At 41.9% G+C, this 24,585-nt stretch overlaps 1 protein-coding gene across 1 annotated transcript in view; it reads left to right on the top strand.

Annotated features, from left to right (window-relative positions):
* The window catches only part of LOC144688569 (cadherin-4-like), a 732,621-nt gene that overhangs the window by 633,563 nt on the left and 74,473 nt on the right, over window positions 1–24,585 (top strand). The window contains exons 8-9 of the mRNA XM_078555304.1: window positions 13,409–13,546; window positions 22,989–23,174. Coding sequence (XP_078411430.1) covers window positions 13,409–13,546; window positions 22,989–23,174 — 324 coding nt within the window. The remainder of the gene's footprint in view (window positions 1–13,408; window positions 13,547–22,988; window positions 23,175–24,585) is intronic.

The raw sequence follows: 24,585 nt of genomic DNA, 5'->3' as shown, positions 1-24,585 counted from the left end.
TATGTGAAGAGGAGGGAAGGACACCTTTGTGGAGGGCGAATGTGAGACATGGGTGTGAGAGGGCAACGGGATGAGGATGAGTGTGAGTATTGACTGCTCAGATGAGGATAGGAAGTGCCTGGAGACAGAGGAATGAATGGAGCTGCAAGGTATGTTTTTTGAGGAGTGCTGTGCAGGAGAATAATGGGAAACTCAAGAGTGTGGGGTTTGACCCTGAGTATGTTCTGCCACTCACCTGCCATGCCTCCTGAGGTCCTTAATCCTCTTGGTGCACTGTCTCCAAGTTGGAGAAACAGACTTCTGCTGCTGGCTTGGCCACTTCCATCCATGCCTGCTTGATTGGAGAGGTTATCCTCATTCTCTCATCCTTGGAAAATCTCACCTCACTTCAGTCTCTCAGGACGTCCAGGTGAGAATGAGACCTCCCCAAGGGAGCAGCTTTCCTAGGTCCCCTCTCCATTCCTGTGATTGCTGTAGCCTCAAAAATCCATGTCAGGGTGAGCCATTGTAACCCATGCTGTAATCCTTTTAATTAAAAGGTCTTCATTTGACAATGGATGTGCCATCCCAAGTGCCCTTCCTAATTGGTCAGGCAACCCTGAGGCATGATGCTAAGTGGCAACCCTAATGCTGAGTTGCTGTAGTTAAAGAACCATGGCCAAGTCCCATTCATTAGTAAAGCAGGTTCCCAACCCATAATTGGTCCTGCCATTTCTGCAGGGACTAAGATTCCACCCAACATTTCTGGAATGTGTTTTGAACCCACAATCTTCTGGTTTAGAGTCAAGGGCTCAACTGGTGAGCCAAGGCTGACACCTACTTGTGTCTTGGGCGAGTGACTTCTGCACCACAGCAAGATCCGCACCTGCAATTTGTAATATGACGGTATTACTATGTAGTAATTTATAGGGGCCTGGAGTCTCATTTCTGGCTTATTAAGCTGCTTTAAACAATTACCGCAACACTTTTTGTATTTGATGGCTTAATTTACTGGCAGCTATAAATTACCACATAGCAATGTGGTCTATAATGCTCTAAGAATCAGTAATAGATTTGGTTTGTGCATATAATTACCATCATTGTCACGCAGGACAGTTCTCTCCATAGCAACATTTATACATTGGTGCTTGTAAGAATTGGCTGCTCGATCTACCTTGGCCAGATAATCATCCCTTCAAGGTGTCTGTTCTTAGTTTACAAAGCCTAGATAAATGAATCCAGTGACTTCAAACTGATTATGCTTTAAGCAAATGAAAAATAAGTAAAATATATATATTTGGGCCAAGAAATTCAGCTGTGCAGCATCCATTTATTTCCGGCACTAGCTGACCTTTTAATCTTCCAATTCCGTTTGGAAGGACACTGCCTGCCATATTGGTAAACATAGATGTGTTGACAAGATGAGCATGTCGGGAACATTTAAAGGCAAAAATAATTTATTCAAATTTACGCTTGCACTTTTTGAAGGACCTGTTCTCACTTGTTGAACATCCCAACGCTTCATTCACCATGTGCTTAAGTAGCATTGTACAATGTGACACTAACTGGTAGGAAGAATCCCATACTTTGCTGAATGTTGAGCTCCTCCCGACCTCACATTAGATTTAAAAAACAAGTGGGTTGATTGCCCAATTTGCTCCGTTAGCGCAGAGATCAAATGGGATATTGTTGACCAGTAGTTATGTCCATAAAGCACTGAGCTCAGCAAATGTTAATACAATTTAAATTGGTTTCAGGTTTCCCCTACAAGCCATGCTGTAATTCCACAACTGCATTATTGAGAATAGCTTATCCCTTTTAACGATATGAATTGATTCCACACTCTAGGTGTATTGAGAGAAAGGTAACAAAACTGATACTGATTTCAATGTGTTTCAGCCATATTTATTTCAATGTAATACTGTCATCTATGTTGGCTTTCGGAAGCAGTTGAAAATTTTGATTTGCAAATGAATAACTTCATTAGACACGTACTTAAGCTGATTGACTGTTGCTGTTACCATGTGCAACCCACAGCCAAATTGCACTTTCGGAGCTCCCTTTGGCTGAAGAAGTGCCAGCTCACAGTTTTAAAAAAGCAGCAACTTCAGCCTTTACCGTGGTCATTGCACATTTAAAGAGTGGCTTTCTGTTGAACTGGACTGTCTTCATGAGGCAGTTAATCAAGATATCCATTTATAGAGGATATATATTTTCCATATATTTAAATTGCCCAGCGTGATTATGGTCAATTTTCATGGCATTATGCAGTCCTGAATGGCTAACTACAGGTGCAGAATGGTAACATGTTAATAACATGTAATTTTCCAAGGTCAACTCATTTCCCTAATAATTCAGAGCTCTTAGTGTAATTTTTGATATGTGCAGGGAGGTAGATTAGTAATGGGAATAGAAAGCTGAGATTCAGGTTATATTTAAAGGAACGTTGACAATTAAAGAAAAGTGGCAGAATAGGAGGACAAAATTTCTCGCAATGTCTGGAAAAGGTCAAGATGCATTTCAGTCAGTAGGGAGCCTTTTATCAGGTCGAAGGAGGAGAAGGTTTAGTACCATCATAGAGAAAGGCAAAGGCAACTCAATGTGGAGCCACAACAGCCACTTCCCCACATCCCTCACCCCCCACCACTGTTTGATGCCTGCAGAACTGAAGGTTGTGTCACATCAGGTGATAGCGACGAGGATACCTGTGGTAATCTGAGTTGCAATACACCTTTAAGAGAAGGTGAGCAGATTGACCATGTGACTGTATTACCCAATTGCTATGTAGCACGGGCACAATGTTAATCAATAGTTTAGAATAGAGTCTGGTTGGAGAAGACACATGTGTTAGTGCTTTGTTACTTGTGTTAATAAACAGCATGTGCTTCATCTTCCATTGGTCTCTGCATCTGCAGTATCTTGTTTACCAGCTCACTCACTAGTAGATAGGCGTGCAACTATGTTCGCTGAGCAAAGCAGCCCGACAGAAGGACAATAACAATACCCTGTTTGCCAGTGCATATCATCATTCCCAAAGGAAGGAGATGGAGGCAGGTTTGAGACTGCGACAAAGAGGTCTTATATTGATTGTGCCACCTCTGTGCTGCTGCGTCCTGTAACAGATGGACCTGCACTGCATTGTTACTTAAGATCCAGTAAAGACAACTTCCCACATTTGTTGTCAAGTGGAGCATTAGGGCCTGAAGATATATTGGCCTTTTGTATGAGGCCATCAGGTTATCCTCACTGTGAATCAAACTGGAATGCATTCTTTTAAGAGGAATTGCTGTGAATGGAATAGTCCATGAGTTGGACAAGCCTGGTCTAATGGATGCCTGGGCTCTCAACCAATAATGAGCCTTGGCTAAGAGCTCAGACATCCATTAGACAGTTGAAACAGCTAAGCCCTAGGTAAAATATTGCTTAGTTGACAGCTCTGGCTTTCTGATCTCTTCTGTCAATTGTGCAATGTTTATTTCCGCAAGATAGAGATTTCAAGTGCTTGCAGTTTCTGCTATTTATACTTTAAATTGTTTAGATGATTGAAACTTTTATTGGCCTCTAGTGAAAGGATGTTTTTTTAAGAAAGTGGAAAGTTATGAATGAATGACTGTGCACTTTTAACACTTTTTTTAACACACTCTATTGTCACAAAATAATTCATTGCTTCTATACAGTGGGTGAATGGGCACAGAAGTGCTGTAGCATGGCATGAGGGGTATGAGGGTCCATGGGGGTGGGTGGGGGTCATGGCTTGTCATGGGTGGTATGAGGGTGTGTGGGCACTTATCTTGGCATGGTGTATGTGGGGCCATTGGGGTGGGTGGAAATGCATAGCTTGGCATCATGAGTATGAGTGGTCATGATGTGTGGGCGGAAGGGCATGAGGTGGGATGGGGGTCATAGATAAGAGCTTTTGAACCTACTTTTCAAAAGTCATCCAGACTATGGTTCAAGACACTTCTGTGGTGCCGTGAACCACAAGTCCTTTAAAAGCTGTCCCAACTCCATGAAAATTGCAAAGGACCAGGACATATCTATCCCTGCAATGGAGCTTTCCAGGTCTAGAGTGCAGGGTGCGGGCTCATGATCCAAACCAGCCCACACCCTTAAATGGCGCTGTTAAAAATTGGAAACCCCTGGCATGGGGTTTGTCTTCCCAGAATTAAGTTCAGGCCAACAATTTTCATCCCTCTACGAAGTCTCCTCTGCTCCATGAAAATCTAGCTCTAAATGACAAAGATGTCATGGAACAAAAGATAAAGTGAGTAGTAATGGTTGTAGTAAAGAAACAAAGCATTTGTCCAGAGTGAGTGTGAATGGCAGAATAATGAACAGTTCTGTCTGAAAGCAAAAATATGAAAAACAAGATTCAGACTGGCGTATGGCATAAAACAGAATCAAAATGGAGGACAGAGTTCGTGGTCTGAAATTGTTGAACTCAATGTTGAGTCTCGAAGGCTGTAAAGTGCTTAATCTTCGAGCTTGCATTGAGCTTCACTGGAAAGCTGCAACAGGCCAAGGACAGAATTATGAGCCTGAGAGCAAGATGGTGAATTATAATGGCAAGCAACCAGAAGCATGGGATGATGCTTGTGGACTGAGTGGAAGTGTTCTGCAAAGCATTTACCCAATCCATGTTAGTCTCCCCAATGTAGAGGAGCAAATACATAGACTAAATTGAAAGATGTACAAGCAAATCACAGCTTCACCTGGAAGGAGTGTTTGGAGCCTTGGATGGTGAGGAGAGAGAACATATAAGTGCAGGGGTTACACCTCCTGTGAATGCATTGGGAAGATGCCGTGGAAAGGGGACAAGGTGTTGTGTTGATTGACGAGTGGACCAGGATGTCACAGAGTGTGTGGCCCAGAAGGCAGTTAAGAGTCAACCACATTGCTGTGTGGGCTGAAGTCACGTGTAAGCCAGACCAGGTTAGATTGGCAGATTTCCTTCCCTAAAGGGCATTAATAAACCAGATGGATTTTTCTAACAATTAATGATAGTTGCTATGGTCACCATTAATGAGTTGAGCTTTTCATTACAAATTTATTAATTGAATTTTAATTCCAACAGCTGCCGTGGTGGAATTCGAACCCATGTCCCCAGAGTATTAGCCTGGACCTCTGGATTACTGGTCCAGTGACATTACCACTATGGCACTGTCTCCCTCAGGGATAGTTAGTCAATGTTTCAAATATCATATTTGTGCCATTGCCTGCTCTGCCTGCCTCCTTTGGTAATTTGAACCAGCACCTGCACTTCTGCCAAAGCAATGAAATTGCACCTCTTTCTCTAAATGTAGATTTGTGTGTACCTAGGATGTGCTCAGAAAATTTTCAGTGCAACTTGATCTTGATTGAGCTCCAGATATATAGGGACTACAACAGATGCACAAATGAAACTGTTTGGAAAAAAAATGCCACTAATGCTCCTGAAAACCAAACTAACAGCCACGCACAAATGAAACTGAAGAAAAGCCATGGTCATCTAATCTGTTCACTGAATGTTTGTTCATTGTTTTTCATGTTCTATAAACGAATCTGTATATACACCAGGATCTCCAAGCAAGTTTAGATGCTGCAGCATTAGAAAATAGTGTACAAGATGAAATGATGCCAATCTCCCCGATATCAAAACTGTTACCTTCAGATTCATCTCATTTTCTCCTACACTTTTTAACTTTGGTAGCGGCTAGCATCATCCTAAATGATGAACTTTGAACTTTCACTAAGTTCTCCCAATTTAAAGGCTTGCCACATAATTTCTGATGGGGAGTCATCTACCACGGTTGTAAAATTAACTCTTTGTAGGTTTCTTCCAATTATAGCAGGAAATAGGCACCCACGTCCTTTCAAGGAGCAAAATTTTAGCTCAGCAGGCAGGCGCGCACCCGACCTCCTCGAGTGTAAAATGACACGTGCTAACATCGGGCGAGAATCCTGAATTCAACGTCCAGTCACGTGATATTTTGTTTGGCGGACACGCGCCAGAGTCGGCAGAGCGCCCGCTGACAATTAAAAGGCCTGTTAAGACTATTAAAGGATCAATTAAATAGAATTTTTTGCTGCCCGTCCAACCTTATGGTTGGTGGGCAGGCGAAAACGCCAAGCGGCCTTCGCACTTTTTAGGAAGCCTCATCCACGAGCAGGATGAGGTTTCCTAAAGCAAATAAAAATAAAATTAAAAAATTAAAATTTAATTAATAAATGTCCCTGCTCATGTGACAGTCACATGAGGGGACATGTTTTGTAACATGTTTAATCGCTTCATTTTTTTAAACTCTTCTTCTCCCTGAGGCAGCTCTGTGCGTCAGGGAGATTTTCAAGCACTTACTCGTGCACATACACCAAGTTCGCACTCGCCCTCCTCCCCCCGCCCACACAGGCAGCACTGAACACTGCCGCTCGTGTTTCACGCTGGGCGGGCCTTAATTGGCTCACCACCGTGAAATCACCTTCCAGCTGAGCCTGCCCGATAAGGGTGAAATTCTGCCCAAGGAGTTATGACTGCATTCGATTCTTTCTCTTCCATTTGCTGAGTGTCACTTTCAGAGATAATTAAAAACAGCACTTTAACCAGGTCACAATAACTGGGTCTAAGTATATGGAAATTCTCGTGGTACCTAATTCATCAGAGTCTCTTTTATTTCATAGCTGCAATCAGGATGAGAGTTTGGGTCAGATTTTCCATTTTAGTGAAATTCTATCAGGAGCATCTATTGGCCCTCATAAAAATTTAAAGAACAGAAGGAAGAGGAGCAGGAGTAGACTTTACAGCCCCTCAAGCCTACCCTGCCATTCAATATGATCATGGCTGATCCACTGCCTCAACTCCACTTTCCTGCCAGCTCCTCATATCCTTTCATTCCCTGAGAGACCAAAAATCCACCTTCACAACCCACTGAGTGAAGAAATTACTCCTCATCTCAGACCTAAATAATCAGCCTCTTACTCTGAGGCTCTGGCCCCGTGTTCTAGATTCCACAGCCAGGTGACATAACCTCTCAGTGTCTATCCTGATGAGCTCCTACAGAATCTTGTATGTTTCAATGTGATCACCTGTCATTCTTCTAAACTCTAAATAGACCAATTTGCTCATTCTCTCATCGTAGGACAGCCCCCTCATCCCAGAAACCAACCTAGTGAACCTTTGCTGTTCCTCCTCTAGGGCAAGTATTTCCTTCCTTAGATATGAAGACCAAAACAACACACAGTACTTCAGGTTTGGTCTTACAAAGCCTTATACATTTGCAGAAAGACTTCCTTATCATTGTAATCCAGTGCAATAAAGGCCAACATGCCATTTACCTTCCTAATTGCTTCCTGTACTTGCATGTTAACTTTCATGTCCCTTGTATGAGTACACCCAAGTTTCTCTGAACATCAACGTCTGGAAGCTCCACATCTTTTTAAAAAATATTCTGCTTTTCTATTCTGATTACCAAAGTGAATAACCTCACACTTCTCTACATTATACCCCATCTGCCACCTTATTACCGACTCATTTAATCTGTCTGTATTTCTTTTCAGCCTCTTTCCTCCACTTTACAGCCAACACCTAACTTTGTGTCATCAACAAACTTGGATACCTTGCTCTAAGTTCCTTCATCTAAGTTATTAACATCGATTGTAAATAGCTGAGGGGCCAGCAATGATCCTTGCAGCACCCAGCTAGTTCTGATGAAGATGCTTGCAACAAACCGTGATGTCTAGCTGGCAGCTTCTGGCCATTTGGAGCTGACCCCAATTTCTAGCTTCAGCCAGTGCAGCCAATTGTACCTGCTTAGGTGATCCTTTAAATTGTAAACATGCCAACCTCCACACCCACACCGTGCCACAGCAATATTCATCCCTTAATCAGTAATACCAAAATAAACATATCAACACTTCATTGCTCTAATTGCTATTTGTGAAACCTTGCTGTGTTTAAAATAGTTGTTGCACTTGTTTACCTAACCTCTGTATTTCGCAGAAATTTATTGCATGTGGGACGTTCTGAGACATGCTGAGCTACTAAATAAAAGTTAATTTTTAGTTCTGAACTTGAACTACATCTACCCTCAGAATGACACCACTGCTGGATCGGCTAGGATTTTCTCTGCACATTGGGGGACTGAATAAAGATTGTGTATATTTTAATGCGTTAGAATCAAGACAACAAAAAATGACAAAAGAAAACATTTATTTCAAGGTTAAAAAGGATTTCAAGAACATAATTATGCCCTAGAGACTGAAATTTTGGGTAAGACTAAATCTGCTGGAAAAGAAAATTCCAGTCAAGGAGACTGGTTCTTTCCTCTGCCCATCAATCCTGGGTGCCAGATGTCAGCAGTACTTGTCTTCACTGGTTTCATAGAATCCGAGAATGACACAGCACAGAAAGAGGCCGTCCAGCCTGTTCTGTTCTGTGTCTGTTCTGGCTCTTAACAATTCACTCCACAAACAAAAGTTTTCCCCTCTTCTAAATCTTTTGTCAATTAGCTTAAATGTGTCCTCTAGTTACCAAAAACCGATTCTCCTCATTTAATCTTTCAAAACCATGATGTTGAACGTCTCTATTAAACTCCCTTTAACCTTCCCTGCTCTAAGGAGAACAATTCCAGCTTCTCTAATTTCTCCATGTAACTGAAGTCCTTCATTATTAATATTTTTCCAGTAAATCTCCTCTGCACCCTCTCTTAAGGCTTTGACATTCTTCCGAAAGTTGGTTTCCAGCTAGTACAATACTGCAGCAGGGGCCTAACAACTTTTGTACTCAATGCTTCTGTGTATAAAGCCCAGGATCATTTTTAACAGTGACAAAGATTTATGTGCACACATATCCCAGTTCTCCCTGTCTGGCCCTCCTTTAAAATTGTATCATATATTGCCTCTCCTCATTCTACCAAAATGCATCACTTCATACTTCCCTGCGTTCAATTTCATTTCCCATGTGTTCAGGCCATTTCACCAGGCTGTCTATGTCATACTGAATGACCAAGTTTTCTGTCATCTGCAACCTTTGAAATTATGCTCCGTATACCCAAGTTCAGGGCATTAATACATATCAAAAAGAGCAGTGATCCTTATAATTGATCCCTGGGGTGTGCCACTATATACTTACTTGCAGTCTGAAAAAGCAAAAGTTCACCAATATCAGCTTTGTGTCTCTTAGCCCATTCTGCATCCTTGCTGTCACTGCCCCTTTAATCTGACGGGTTTTAATTTTGTTAACAAGTCTATTATGTAGTATTTTATCAAATTCCCTTTGAAAGTTCATATAAACAACATCAACTGCATCGCCCTCATCAACTCTTTCTGATACTTCACTTAAGAACTCAAGCAGATTAATCATGGGCTGAATTTTATGTTCGCCCGACCCGATCAGGCGTAAAATCATGCGCAATGACGTCAGCCAAGCGTCCCGACATCATCGTGCAAACTCGTGATCTTTCACTCGGCGGGCGTGCGCGAGAGTCAGCTGTGTGCCCACCAACAATTAAAAGGCCTATTAAGGCCCTTAAGCAATTAATTGATTTGTATTTCTTTGCAGCCTGTTCAAACATTCGGTTGGCAGGTGGGTGAATAGGCCGGGCGGCCTTTGCATTAACCTCATCCATGGGAGGGATGAGGTTTCTAATGGTAAATAAAAAAAAAAACGAAAAAAAGAATTCAACTTCATTTTAGACATGTCCCTCTTCATGTGACTGAGCCACATGTGGGGACATGTTTATATCATCTTTCAAATCTTTATTATTGTTTCTCCAATTCTTCAGCTCCCTGAGGCAGCTCTGTGCCCTCAGGGGGCTTTCAGGGCCCGCTCCTGTGTGCATACGCAGACTTCCATGCTCACCCCCACCCCAGCAGCGCTGAACGTTTCAGCACACCTTTCGCGTTCGGGGGCCGATTGTGGGTGGCGCACCTTCTCCCAGCTGCTCCCAGGCCTGCCTACCGCACCTGCCCGCCGACTTCAAAATTCAGCCCCGTGTTACAGACAGGAGCGGGGTTAATTTAAATCCACTAATTTCTCCTCTTGCCACCCGTCCATAAAAGGAAAGGTGTTTTTGATTTGCTTCCCCCTCTAGAAGCGGTGGCATATTTTCCAACGCCTCAGTTTCGGTGTGATCCAATTTTATATTAATAACCCCACAGCAAACTAGAGGGAGGATAAACCCAAAAGGTTAGTTTATTTGCACACACTCAAACTCAGGAAGAGTGTAGCAATGTTGCCTCTTTTGCATTCAGACAGTAAATGAGGAGTAGAAAAAAGAAAGATTTACAGTACAGAGACCACAGAGAAAATCAATGTTGTTTCACGTCAGACCAGAGTCCAGAATCAAAGCCCAATGAGGCATTCCCACATGGAGGTCAGTGGGTTGAAAACCGATGCTGGATAATTTGCTTTTCCGGTGGAGTTGACTTCACACAATGAGATAGACATACAGAGATGAATCAGTCTTGTAGGCGATGGGACAGAAGTTCCAGTAGAAACAGTGTAGATGGGGCCCAGGTATTCAATCTGTGCAGAACCCCTTTTCCGTGATGCTGCTAGTTATTTAGTCAAATAGCAGACTGAGATATTGCAGTATAGCAAGGTAATATCACTGGTTACACAAGCTTGAGGTCCATGTCAGATGAATCCCATCTCTCCACTTTGTCTTTAACAAGGGATGTGTATCCCTCGTCCAGATTCCCAATATTCCCAACCATTAAGAATTGAAAGGAAGGTTGCAGGGCCCTTTGTCCTAGCAGATGAGTAAATGCCAGTTGGCCAGCCTGGGTTATGAAATGCTGCAGGCCTTTGTGTAGTTCTCTTTAAATTTGGTATCTGCAGCCTACAAGGGGGTTGTTAGTGTCTCTTCAGAGATAACGAAGTACAAGTTTCTTTGATACTGTCATGGCAACTCCTTTTCTTCGAGGATCACAGACAGACATAGCTTCAGCCATTTTAAAAAGTCTTTGTCTGGTTTTTGAAATTTTAGAAATTGCCATGAGGATATCTATGTATATTTTATAAAAAAATATACAGGGTGACATCTTAAACCCTCACAATCAATATGATTTGCCTTTAACAAATCTGTGCTGGCTGTCATTTATTAACTCATATTTTTCAAAATGCCAATTAATTTTGTCTTCTATTATTGTTTTTAAAGGTTTACCTATCGGGTGCTAAGCTTTTAAAAATTTATTCTTTCACAGGATATGGGTGTTACTGGCTAGGCCAGCATTTATTACCCATCCCTAATTGCCCTTGAGAAGGTCGTGGTGAGCCACCATGCTGCAGTCCATGTTCGGGAGGTATACCCACTGTTAGGAAGGAAATTCCAGGATTTTGACCCAGTGACAGTGAAGGAACAGCAATATAGTTCCAGTCAGGATGATGTGTGGCCTGGAGAGGAACTTGCAAATGGTGGCGTTCCCATGCATCTACTGCCCTTGTCCTTCTAGGTGGTAGAGGTCGCGGGTATGGAAGGTGCTGTCAAAGGAGCCTTAATGAGTTCCTTCCGTGAATCTTGTATATGGCACGCCCTGCTGCCACTGTGCATTGGTGGTGGAGGGAGTGAATGTTGGGGTGCCAATCAAGCGGGCTGCTTTTTCCTGGATGGTGTCGAGCTTTTTGAGTGTTGTTGGAGCTGCACTCATCCAGGCAGGTAGGGAGCATTCCATCACACTCCTGACTTGTGCTTGTGCCTCCTGACTTAGGCTGACTAGCCTATGACTACTGGGTTTATCGCAGTTCCCTTTTTTGAATGGTGATGTAACATTTGCAGTCCTCCTGTCCTCTGGCACCATTTCAATATCTGAGGAGGAATAATGAATTGTGACCATAATCTCTGCTATCTCTGCAGTTACTTCTGTCAGCAATGTAGGACGCACCCAGTCTGGACTGGGTGGCTTTTCTATTTTTAATACTTCCTCTTTATTTTTATCGTGCCCAGTTTCTCTGCTACCTGCTCCTTTACTGTGACATTAAACATCTGCTATTTTTTAAGTAAAGTCAGTTAGAATGAACTAATTTAGTATCTCAGCCATGCTCTCTGCCTCTAGAAGAAGGCCTCCTTTTTGATCCCTAAACAAGCAAACCCTGCTGAAATAATACACAATGGGCAGAATTTCGCCCTTGGTGGGCGCGCGAGCCCCACCAGCTCAGCAGCGGGTGGACAGCCGACCCCCGCCGCTGAAACGAGGCCCGCCGCCATTTTAAGCGGGCGGGCCAATTAAGGCCCGCCCAGCGGCCTGCGCGACAGGAAACGCTATGACAATGTCACACAAGATGGGACGTGTTAATAAGAAACAAATAAATTTTATGAAACTTTTTAAAAACGGACATGAAACCTCATCCCGCCAGTGGATGAGGTTTCATGTATTATCAGGAGCCTGCTGGGGCTCCTGGCCTGCCCGCCAGCCTTAAGGTTGGACGGGCAGGTATTTAATTATCTTAATTAGCCTGTCAATGGCGTTAATTGGCCATTGACAGGTTGGCGGGCAGACAGCTGATTTCGCTGTCCGCTCGCCTTCCTGAAAATTTAAAGGGACCGGGATGACGTCAGGGGTTCCTCCCGATGTCATCTCGCGTCATTTTCCCGTCGACAAGCGGGCCCCGCCCCCAAATCGCTGACAGGAAAATCCTGGCCACTTTGTGGGTATACACCAAGGGAAATTCCTTAGAGTACATCGACTCTTACTGATTTCAATTTATCAGTCCCTTTTCAGATCAATCATCTTCTCCTAAGTTACTGTAAGGTATGTTGGAATCTCTCTTCTGCAAACTCTGATTTGGAAAGTGGTCGTTGACTAGTGTTTATTTATGTTTTGAAACTGTGGTAAAATCTGTTCCAAAGCTGAAGTCTTAGAAGCTAAATACTGCAGATGCTGGAAACCTGAAATAAAAATAGAACATACTAGAAATACTCAGCAGGCCAGACAGAGAAATAAAGTTAACTTTTTAGGTTGATTGCCTTTCATCAGGTATCTTCATGCTTGACTACCCTCAGATTCTAATCTGTAGCCATCTGCCATTGAGAGTGCAATATTTTTCATTTCCTTCTGAAGCATCTCATTCAGCAGTCTTAACAAGGTAAATGTTCCTAAATGGCATACTAGTCTAATTAGACATTGTGGGTACAGTCAGCATTTCCACATTTAAGCATTGTAAGCTACAAATAAAACTTAAGAACACTGAGTATATCTTGCCTACTTTGTTTGAGCTTTGCTCATTACTAGGGCCTGTTTGTTTTTGTTCCTTAATTGCAAAATTTAGAGATTAATTAGCAGATAAATTAGACCCTTCAAATTCAGACTAGGTTGAGAAGAGGGAGTCGATTATAAAATAGCCTGTATTTTAATTACAATACAAGTTTACGTAAATTGCTGTAATCTCTGCTCCCAACTGCATCCAGATTCAATTAGTTATACATATTTACTGTAGACTGTGTCCTTTCCTTTTCAGAAAGTCCCACGATACACAGTCATCATTCAAGCCACTGATATGGATGGGAACCTAAACTATGGTCTTTCTAATACAGCAACTGCACTTATTATTGTGACCGATGTGAATGACAATGCTCCAGAATTTACTGCTGCCACAGTAAGTATAAACACTCCCTAACATTGATGCATAAGGCTATAATCTACATCATCTGCAAAGCACTGTCGCGCATCATTGATTTACAGTACAGTGTTAAAGGCTTTGAAATTTAGAAAATCAAACTTAGAATTAGTACTCTTTAAATTAACCAATTTTCAGGATCTATTTTTGCTAAATTTGAGACATGGGAGTTACATAACAACAAAGAAAAATATAAGGGATTGATAATGCACCCTTTAAAGCACAGGAACTGTTTAGTGGGATTTACAGTTGGTCCTTTGGGATCCTAAAACTGAGAAGAATCAATTTAAGATCTTAAATGAAGTTCTTAATTGCAGAGGAAAAGTATCCACTTGAATTTTTCACCCTTATCGTTTCAGGATTTGTAGCCCGGTATGTAGTATAAGTAAACAGTGGGACAAAAATTTGTGTCAGCATTTTCATATGATTTGAGTTATTGGCCTTGGAGAGTAGTGTAGAATTGAAGCATGATGCTTTTCAGTAATGAGGCTAAAGCAGAAGATGAGCCATGCTGGACACTCATCCACCTTCAGGATACAAACAATTAAGAGGAAGGTTTTAGAGCAAAAAGCTTTCTCTTGTGGCCCAGCAAATTATATATGAAATTGTGGGAATGGGTTAGGAGGTTGAAACCTTGCACTGTTTCTTTTTCAGAAGCATGATAGAGAAGTTTCTGAAAATAAACATTGTAAAAGCACTTTCAAGTTTAATTCTGCAAATTCAAGCTTTAAAATTGATAAAGCAAGAATTTCTGGATGAACTGCTCATGTCCAGTATAGATGAATACAGAAAAACAAACTTAAGATTGGAAATTGTAGCTTGGGAATGTATTAAAGCATCAAAATGTTTGGTTTCAGGCTGTCCCAGTTGAACAGATCATTTATTATTTCCAATAGCTCCACACTATTTATCCAGCGTGAAGCTAGGCTTTACTTAAATAAGATTAAACATTCCAATCCACTCGCATCTAAACTACTCATTGGGAGGTTAGTGTCAGTGCATTTCTCTCCAATATTGCTTCTCAAAACTAGAGTCTGTGATTTGCTCCCTTGCTGGTGAGGAAAAGAGATAAGCAAGCCATGAGAAATATGGAAGGAATCTCTTTTTTAAAAAAAGCTTGCTTAACTGAAAGAAATGTCCTGACTTGCAAGCAACCAGTGACAGGCCAAGTTAGTCTATTGAACTGCCATTATCAAGATCCAAAATTGGACTCCAGCTGCCATCTCTTTTCCTCACCAGCAAGGGAGCAAATCACAGACTGGCACAAAACAGCAATGTCCAGCTAGGCTACAGATCCACTCAAAATGGTTGGATTTGTGACTTTGAAAAAGGGAGAGAAATAGAGAACTGATGGTGAGATTGGAATGTAAATTTCAAGAAGATCTTGCCCAGTTTGTAAAGTACGTCTCTGGTTAATATAGATAGATCAAGATTGATTCCAACTCAGGAGTGCTGTGAACCCACTTATTTCACATCTATTTTCTCATCAGAAAGAGATTAACACTGATGAACAATTAAAATTGTAATGGAGCATCAAAGGATGGTGTATGCATTTACACAAATACATTTAACGTTTAATATGATGAATTTTAAGAAATGCAAAAAGAATTTCAAGAAACACAGTGACCAGTGGTTTTAAGGTTTAATCTGATATAATTTTAGCATGGAAAAAGAAAACAATTACTGACAAAATGTATTTTCTTTGAGCCAAATAGAGCACAGTTATAATTTGGCTTTCCCCCCAAGGGTTAAAAAACAGACTGTAATGACAATGGATCTTAACTGTTGCCTTTGATGTCACATGAGGAATGTTCTGTGGTAGTGTGCTAAGGAAATCAGCAAAATGGCTACTGGTGCAGAAACAATAAAGCTCCAGAGATGTAGCATGCTTTGTTTGTGAAAGATAGCAGCATCTTGTTATGACCAGCTATTATCTCAGTCTCAATTGAAGCCCTTTCATGGTCAGTAGAAGCTCTCATAACAGCCGCGTTGTCAGTCTCTATAGGTTTTTAATGATATTTCTGGTGTATATTTATTTTTTTGATATTAATATTGTAACACATTTATAAATACTTATAGAAAAGAATGAAATCCTATTCCTGGCTTCCTTTTGTAATTCTTTGAGAGTGATCATACCATATTGATCCTTGGAGGACAATGGTGGTATTGAATTGACCATATGAAATATTCCTTTGGCACTTTCTTATTGCTTGTAAATTATTCATTTTAATTTTTGCATTATGCGCTTATAGGTGTCAAAGAGTAAAAATAGATTTCTATTCTACAGAAAATTCAGAACCTTAAGAAATAATAGTTTAGAAATGAAACAATCCTTTAAATGATCCAAAGTTTTCAAAATAACTGGACGGTCGAGCTGGAGAACTAAAATAATGTAATGCAGTTATACACAGTCACAGTTGTGGAGAGAATTTGAATGGGGTTGTTAAACTTTTTAAAGATGTGAGCCTAGCTCTATGGCAGTGATGTGATTAAGTAAAAGTAAAGGTTAAGGTACCCTGGAAGTACAGTGGCATATTTTTATGAGCTGCCTAATTACAACAATGTTCTACCTTGAGACAAATTGATTTCTCTCACCATGCATTGAGGGATCCTATTTCAACTAAATGAAATTAAGGCAGTGATCATTACAGCATTAGGCTTGGAAGCTTCAGGCACAGTTTTCAGTAGCTTTCATTTTCCTGAAATTTGCATCATATTACTGATGCACCATATGCAAATGATACCATTGAACTGCACTCAATAATTAATTGTTTGTGTCTCAATGAAATGAAAAATTGGAGACATAGAGTGGGAGACTTCCCATCCTGCAAAAATGGGATGGTATTGCCGTGGAAATGGTGGGCGATGGTCTACAACCCTCAGTTGTGGTAGACGGCAATGGTCTCCCAGGCTTACTGTTGGAGCCACCTAGGTCCGGCATTAGGTTCATTTAAAATTTTAATCTGGGTCCTTTGATGTACATTTGACCCAGAGTGCCATATTGGGTTTGAACTGGGCGAGAGGGTAGCCACTACATCCTGTGACCAGTATCAACTGGAGACCCAGCCATAGAGGATCCCAAATGTTAGTTCCTCTTAAATTTTGTGGGGCTGAGCTGGATGCTCCTCCAGGCTACACAACATCGTCCTGAACAACTATGGCTTCTGCTGTCTTCCCAACAACCCCCACCTTGCAGAGAGACCAAACCTGTAATGGGTAAATTAAGTTTTGGTAGTCAAAAGAAAACTTAAGTTAGAAAATTAAATGGATATATGTAGAAATTAGGGCAAAACTCAATAGGGGATGTAGGAGATCATGTCAGGAACAACAGGAGTATCAAAAAAACAGATGCAAACCTAGTGAAGTTACAACACATGACTGCATGCTAAACAATGGCAGCAACATACTATAAACAGAGCTAAGTGAACCCACAGCCAAAGGATCAGGTCAAAGCTCTGCAGTCCTACCACACTTCTGTCATGAATGGTGGTGGACAAACAAACAATGAATGGGAGGTGGATGCTTCAGGAACATTCATATGCACAATGGTGGCAAAGCCCAACCAATGTGTGCAGAAGACAAAACTGAACCATTTGCAACCATCTTTAGCCGGGAGTGCTGAATGGATGATCCATCTCTGGTGCCTCCTGAGTTCTCCACTATCACGAAAGCTAGTCTTCGGCCAAATCAATTCATTCTACATGATATCAAGAAACTGCTGAGCACACTGGATACAGCAAAGGCTATGGGTACGACAACAACCCAGCTGCAATGCTGAAAATGTGCTCCACAACTTGCCAAGCTGTTCCAGTATGCCTACAACACTTGCATCTATCTGACATTAATATCCTGGGCTGGGGAGTTGGGGAAGGGGCATCACCATTGACCGGAAACTTAACTACACCAGCCAAATAAGTATTGGCAACAAGAGTAGATCAAAGACTGTAAATTCTCTGGCACATAACATGCCTTTTAACTCACCAAAAGCCTGTCCACCATCTACAAGGCACAGGTCAGGAGTGTGATGGAATACTCCCCACTTGCCTGCATGTGTGCAGCTCCAACAACACTCAAGAATGTCAACACCAACCAGGACAAAGCAGCCTGCTTGATCAGCGTCCCATCCACATGGTTTAGCATTCAGTCCCTCCACCACCATGGCACAGTGGCTCCAGCTTTTACTATTTATAAGATGCAGTGCAGCAACTCGCAAGGCTTCTTCGACAGCACCTTCCAAACCTATGACCTTGACTACACAGAAGAACAAGAAAGGGACCGCCAACAACGTTTGGAATGGGGCTTGTCCAGATTAGAAAAAGGAGGTGGCATTGCACTTGAATGCTTCATTTTTTTTCAGCATTTCCACTGTTTTTTGCCTGGTTTGTGGCAGGGTATCAGAGGAAGGCCCTTGTATTCCAACAATCATGAGCCAGTCATGACCAGATTGCACAGTTTAGGGGATTGACCTTTTTTAAAAATTCATTTAGACACAGGGGAGGTGCCAGAGGACTGGAGAACTGTGAATGTTACATCATTGTTCAAAAAGGGGTGCAAGGATAAAGCTGGCAGCTACAGGCCAGTCAGTTTGACCTCGGTGATAGGGAAACTTAAGGAAACTATAGTGTGGGATAAAATCAATAATCACTTAGCCAAGTGCAGGAAAATTAAGGAAAGCCAACATGGATTCATCAAGGGAAAATCATGTTTAACTAACTTTCTGGAATCTTTTGAGGAGGTAACAGAGAAGGTTGATAAAGGAAACACAGTTGATATGGTGTAAATGGATTTTCAAATGGTATTTGTTACAGAGTCACACAACAGACTTGTGAGTAAAATTCTAGGTCATGGAATAAAAGGGAAAGTAGGCACTTGGACAAGAAATTGGCTGAGTGACAGGAAACAGAGAGAAGTGATAAATGGTTGTTTATCAAATTGGAGGAAGGTCTGCAGTGGAGTTCCTCAGGGATCAGTGTTGGGACCCTTGCTCTTCCTGATATATATTAATGACCTATACCGTGGTGTGCAGGGCATTTTACTCCACCTCTACTTTGTTCTGCTTTCCTACTTCTCCTGTAACATGGGTCTTCTTAATGGCTTTGGAGACGAAACATCTCTGGGGCAGAATTTTGCATCCCGTGGGCGGGCACGTGCCCGACCCTATCGGGTGTAAAACAGCGCGCGATGATGTCGGGCAAGTGTCCAGATGTCATCGCACACTTGCATGATATTTTAGTCGGCAGGCACGCACGAGAGTCAGCAGCATGCCCGCCGACAATTAAGGGGCCTATTAAGATCTTTAGTCAATTAATTAAATGCTATTTTGCGCTGCCCGCCCAACCTTATGGTTGGCGGGCAGGGGAATCGACCAAGTAGCCTTTGCGTTTTTGAAGAAACCTCATCCACAGGTGGGATGAGGTTTCCAACATTAATTTTTTAAAATAAAAATGTTTTAACATCATTTTAACTATGTCTTTGTTCATCTGAGTGAGCTCTATGTGGGGACAATTTTATCACATTTTCAAAATCTTTATTTCGATTTTTAAATTCTACAGCTCCTTGAGGCAGTTCTCTGCCTTCAGGGAGCTTTCAGTGCATGCTCCCCCGTGCATACACAGACTTTAGTGCCAGCCCTCCTCCTGCCCTGACCCCAGCAGCTCTGAGCTTCTCAGTGATTCTTTCACGCTGGCTGGTTGTTAATGGGCCAGCTAGCGTGAAATTGTGGTCGGGCATTTCCCAGCCGTTCCCAGACCCGCGCACTGCACCTACCCAATGATCCAAAGATCCTGCCCCCGGTGTTGTTGCACCTGCATTTGCTGTCCCCTCATGTCCGAGTGCTCAGTGACCGGGCAGAATCTTCCAGTCCCACCAGAAGCAGGAAGCTTGGCAGGCGTGGGAAATCAATTTGGTGTGAGGCCAAAAATCAATTTTACGACAGTGGGATGAACTTTAGGAGTTAAGTTTTCAGGTCGTTAAAGGCAGGTTGAGCTTCCTGACAAACAATGTTGCATGCATTAACAAGTCGTGCATGCTCATTAAAAGGTCACCTCACTGGAATTAAGCTCCCCTTACAAATTAAGGTCCCCGCCAACTAGAAATTAGAATGTTCACATTCATGACTGCGCATAAGTGACGTGATACACTTCTTGCATGATTAACAGTGAGTTGCCGTTACGTTGTCCTCTTTGAGGAGTGTCTGTAAATGCCAGCCTAGGCTTGAGACTGGGTGATGGCGTTGCAAGTTGCGTAGAGGATGACCAAGGAAGGGAGGAAGGGTTAGCGGGGAAGGGTGGAGCAGTGGCCGGGCAAAGATGGAAGGGAGAGTGCAGGCTGTCTGCGTGTCCTTTAAATATGGTGGCGGACTTTCAACTCCATGAGGTTATGGCGGGGACGGTGACTCCCAGCCCGCCCCTACCGCAAGAATTGGTGATCTCCATGTGGGTGCGTATTTAATGAGCTGAACAGTGCAAGATCACATGTAGTCAGCATCCTGCCCCATATCAGAAATCATTCCCACTTCCATGCCCGCTACCGCACGTAGACTCCAAAACGGAAGATTCCGCCCATTGTCCCTGACATAGATTCCAGTAGCTCCTCCATAACTGATTTTTAAATTGACACGTATGTCATTACTGCATTCTTCCCCCCTCACTTCTTTAAAAATGGCATTTGAAATTTTCCAGCCCAATGGCACAATTCTGGAATTACATTTTTTCAGCTTATATTAAATTCTCTGATTTATTTTAGGTTCCCTTGTGCTACTGATGTTTTGTCCTCTTCCTCCGTAGTCAAAACAAGTACAGTGGTATAGTGGTAATGTTACTGGATTAGTAATTTAGAGGCTCAGGCTAATGTTCTGTGAACCCAGGTTCAAATTCCACTATGGCAGCTGTTGGAATTTAAATTCAGTTAATAAAATGTGGAATTGAAAGCTAGTCTCAGTAATGGTGCCATAAAGCTATCATCAATTGTTGTAAAAACCCATCTGGTTCACTAATGTCCTTCGGGGAAGGAAAACTGCTGTCCTTACCTGGTCTGACCTACATGGGACTCCAGACCCACAACAATGTGACTGACTCTTAACTCGCCTCTGAAATGTTCTAGCAAGCCACTCAGTACCAAAATTGCTACAGATACCAGATGGATTGCAGCAGTTCAAGAAGGCAGCTCACTACAGGTCTGTAATACATCCCAAAGACTGGTGGATTGTATCAAACAGCATGTCCCAGCCGCTGTTCGCAACAGGCAGGGTACAGACAGTACCCAGCCAGCCCGTGCTTGCAAAACTCAAAACACGGTGTCCAACATTAGATGCGATTCCACAATTGGACAACTTTTGCTAATTAATCCTCAATGTGCTAAGAATCACAACGACAAACAATTTAAGATTGTCAGTCAGGCTTACAGTTTGATGTATTTGCATGTACTGGAAGCTACATATATTAATACACAGGGCCCTGTTCTTTGCAGACAGAAAGAACATGGACGTGCATTGTGCCTGTTTCAGCTAAACAAAATAAGTGACTGCCATTCGCTGACTTACTCCTCGGGGTAATGCCTTGACCAATCAGGATCAAGCTGCTTGGTTTAAATTTCAAATACTACTTGGCAGTTAACTGTCAGTTACCATCACTGGTACAATCTCCATGGCAACACAACTTGCCAACCAATCAGCACTCTCTTCACATACAGTATAAATTGTTGTTTTCCACTTATATTGGTATTCTTGTGATTATCCTCATGAGTGCAACTTAAAAAGCTTAGACATGTCTCTTTTTCCAGCAATACTCAAGTTTTGTACCACTAAATGCCAATTTCAACCTGTTTTTGGAGACTTCTTTGCTAGTCTCATTGTCACTTTTACTTGGTTTGAACTGAAAAATCTTGGCAACATTTCCTAAGTTGTTGGATAATAAAAACCACCGCAGTGTAAAACAGGCTGTAGATTCGCAATAAGCCTGGTTCACTCTGCTGATTTCATCCCCCTATATGTGAAATTGTCTTCCTCATCAAGATCATGCAGCACTGAATCCCCAGAGTCTCATCCTTGTCACTTTGCTGTGTTGTATTTAAGTGGCAAACAGCATATTGTAGGAAATTGTTGCCAATAGAAAATAAAAAAGTAGCAAAAATGTTGCATTATCCAGCATGAAATACTAATGGAGGGAGAGAAGTACAAGCAAATATCAATTTAATAATAGTGGGCAAAATGTTTGCAATCAAGTTTTGAAACATTTAACGTAAATTTAACCATCCAACTGCATCACATTGGGACCAAGGTTCTGTAATGCACTAATTTTATAAGAGCAAGTTCAACACTAGGGCCAGGGAACACCTAAAACAAATCAAGTCCAGAACAAAATTACTTAGCATGCTGGGCTGCAGGGCCTGACTTTACAATGGATTCTGAGTCTCAGGATGGATCCACTTCGGGTTGCCAACTGTAATTAAATGTATTCCTGGATGTTTCATCACATGACTGACCCCCACACTCAAGCCATTAGTCGGCCAACACATCCGCCTTTGTGACGTTATGCCTTCCTACGCCAGTAGGATGATGCTTGATTGTCCGCCAAACAGCCTATCCCCCCTATTTTCAATATTTTTTTAATACCTAGTAAAGAGGTATGTTCAAAGAAAATGTTTTAAATATATATTTTTCATGTCCCAATGATTTTTCTCCAGGATTGCACACAGCAGTGTCCTGGAGATTGATCTTCATTTCCTAGAGACCTCCAGGCCATCTTGAAGGGTTGGCAATCCTAGATCCACTTCCAGCACATAACTTTGAAAATGTATGCTGATGATCGTAAACTTCTTTGATGGGAATGTAGCAAACAAGAACAATTACAGGTTTCGTACTGGCTAAGTAACAGCAACATAAAAGGGCAGCTGAAGGGATATCTGTTAACATACTATTATGCTAGTCATTAGATGCACATTTAAACACTGCTCATTTAGAGTTTAGGTACCTAGACACATTCTTTAGATTATTAAAACCATTAATTGAGTATTGGATTACTAAATTATTGGTGAGTCTCCCAGATCACTCTGAAATGTTGCATTTCTATTCTAACTTGCTATATTTAAAATAGGCGTTCATGCATACTTTTATTGGGAAGCTGTATAGGAAAAAGTAATTACAAAGCATTTTTTGAATTTTGCTTGTTGTGCTATACAGTAAATGAGGCCATTTACTCTTGCTCCTTCATCAGGACAAATACAAATAAAGGTACTTTATTCTGTTAATTTGAAGTACAATAATTGCAATTATGTAACTGGATTGATTAATTTTATTTAGTTTCTACTGTCAAGTAACTGAAGGCTAAATATATTTGACCCGTAGGATATTGTGAACCCATGAGATTATGTGAGAAATGCAAAACAATATGCACTTTTTTAAGAATCATATTTTTATTCCTAGTTCTATGGAGAAGTTCAAGAGAACAAAATAGATGTAATTGTTGCTAACCTGACAGTCACAGACCGAGACCAGCCACACACTTCAAACTGGAATGCGGTGTACCGGATTGTCAGTGGAGACCCTGCTGGCCATTTTGTTGTTAAAACTGATCCAATCACCAATGATGGTATCGTTACAGTGATAAAGGTAATGTGTATTTTTTGTATTCTTAGTGAAATTATTATTTTTTTAAGTTTTCACAATTATTTTTGAATGAGTTGGAGATATACATTTTGGAAAACATTGCCGTACTAGTGGGTCTCCCATAGCATTGCTGGGGTCTGCAGCAAGGTTGAGGTGTTCATTGATGATTCCTTCTAGCCCTTTAAAGCTCAGATATGTCCAAAGTAATTGTAGGATTTACTTATATCAATAAATTATTGGTAAATTTAAGACTTGTGAGCATATTAACTCATGCTTTAGCAGTGAGCTTTGCTTGATGTGTTGGAGAATTGACATTACCCTGTTGTAACTCTATCTCTTGCCTGTACACCTTTCACACTTGGCTCCTCACTGAGAATCTGGGATCACTGAATTTACCTTGGGCCCTGCTCGCCGATGCGTAAAATGACACGCAGTGACGCTGGGCATGCACCGCATGTCACCGCACGTCATTCCGATTTTCAGTTCGGTGGGCACGCATCGGAGTCGTCCGCCTGCCCGCCAAACTGTCAAAGGCCATTTAAAAACTAATTTAAAATACTTAACGGAGCTGCCCATCCAACCTTAAGGTTGGCGGGCAGGCGAAGAGCCCAGGCAGCCTTCGCATTTTTTTCCCACGGGCGGGATGAGGTTTCATGAACTGTTTATAAATTGAATAAAAATTTTTATTAAAGTTCATTGACATGTCCCAGCTCATATGATATTGTCACATGAGGGGGCATGTCTTACAAATTTTTTTTTTCCCTTTATTAAAATTTTTGATAATCAAGCTAATCTCCCTGGGGCAGCTCTGTGCCTCAGGGAGATTTCTGCACTCTTTGCAGGCCCCGACTCAGCCTACTCCCCCAGCCCGCACAGGGAGCGCTCAGCGCTTCTGGGTGCGTGTCACGCTGGGCGGGCCTTAATTGGCCCACCCACGTAAAATGGCGGCGCACAACCGATCATGGGCAGCGATCGGCTGTGCGCCCACTCGCGCCCACTCCCGCTCAGCCCCTGCCAACAGGGAGAAAATTCTCCCCTTAGAGCATAGATAGTTGATCTTTCCATTTTTGTTTCTATTGTGCCCATGTCATATAACAATTGTAGACTTTTATACTGTTTATACTTGTATGGAACCAAAGGAACATAGTATACCATGGAGCTACCTTTTTTTAACCAGTTTATCTTATTAACAGGTAATTCTTCTAAAGTCAGTGGGAGGCGATGGCATAGTGGTATTGTCACTGGGTGGGATGAGATTTCAGAGACCCAGGGTGATGCTCTGGGTACCCGGGTTCGAATCCCACCATGGCAGATGGTGGAATTTGAATTCAATAAAAATCTGGAATTAAAAGTCTAATGATGACCATGAAACCATTGCCAATTGTTGTAAAAACCCATCTGGTTCACTAATGTC

Source organism: Cetorhinus maximus, chromosome 13 (assembly GCF_964194155.1).
Source record: "Cetorhinus maximus chromosome 13, sCetMax3.hap1.1, whole genome shotgun sequence".
Classification (NCBI taxonomy): Eukaryota; Metazoa; Chordata; class Chondrichthyes; order Lamniformes; family Cetorhinidae; genus Cetorhinus; species Cetorhinus maximus.
This window is presented reverse-complemented; position numbering and strand designations above follow the sequence as displayed.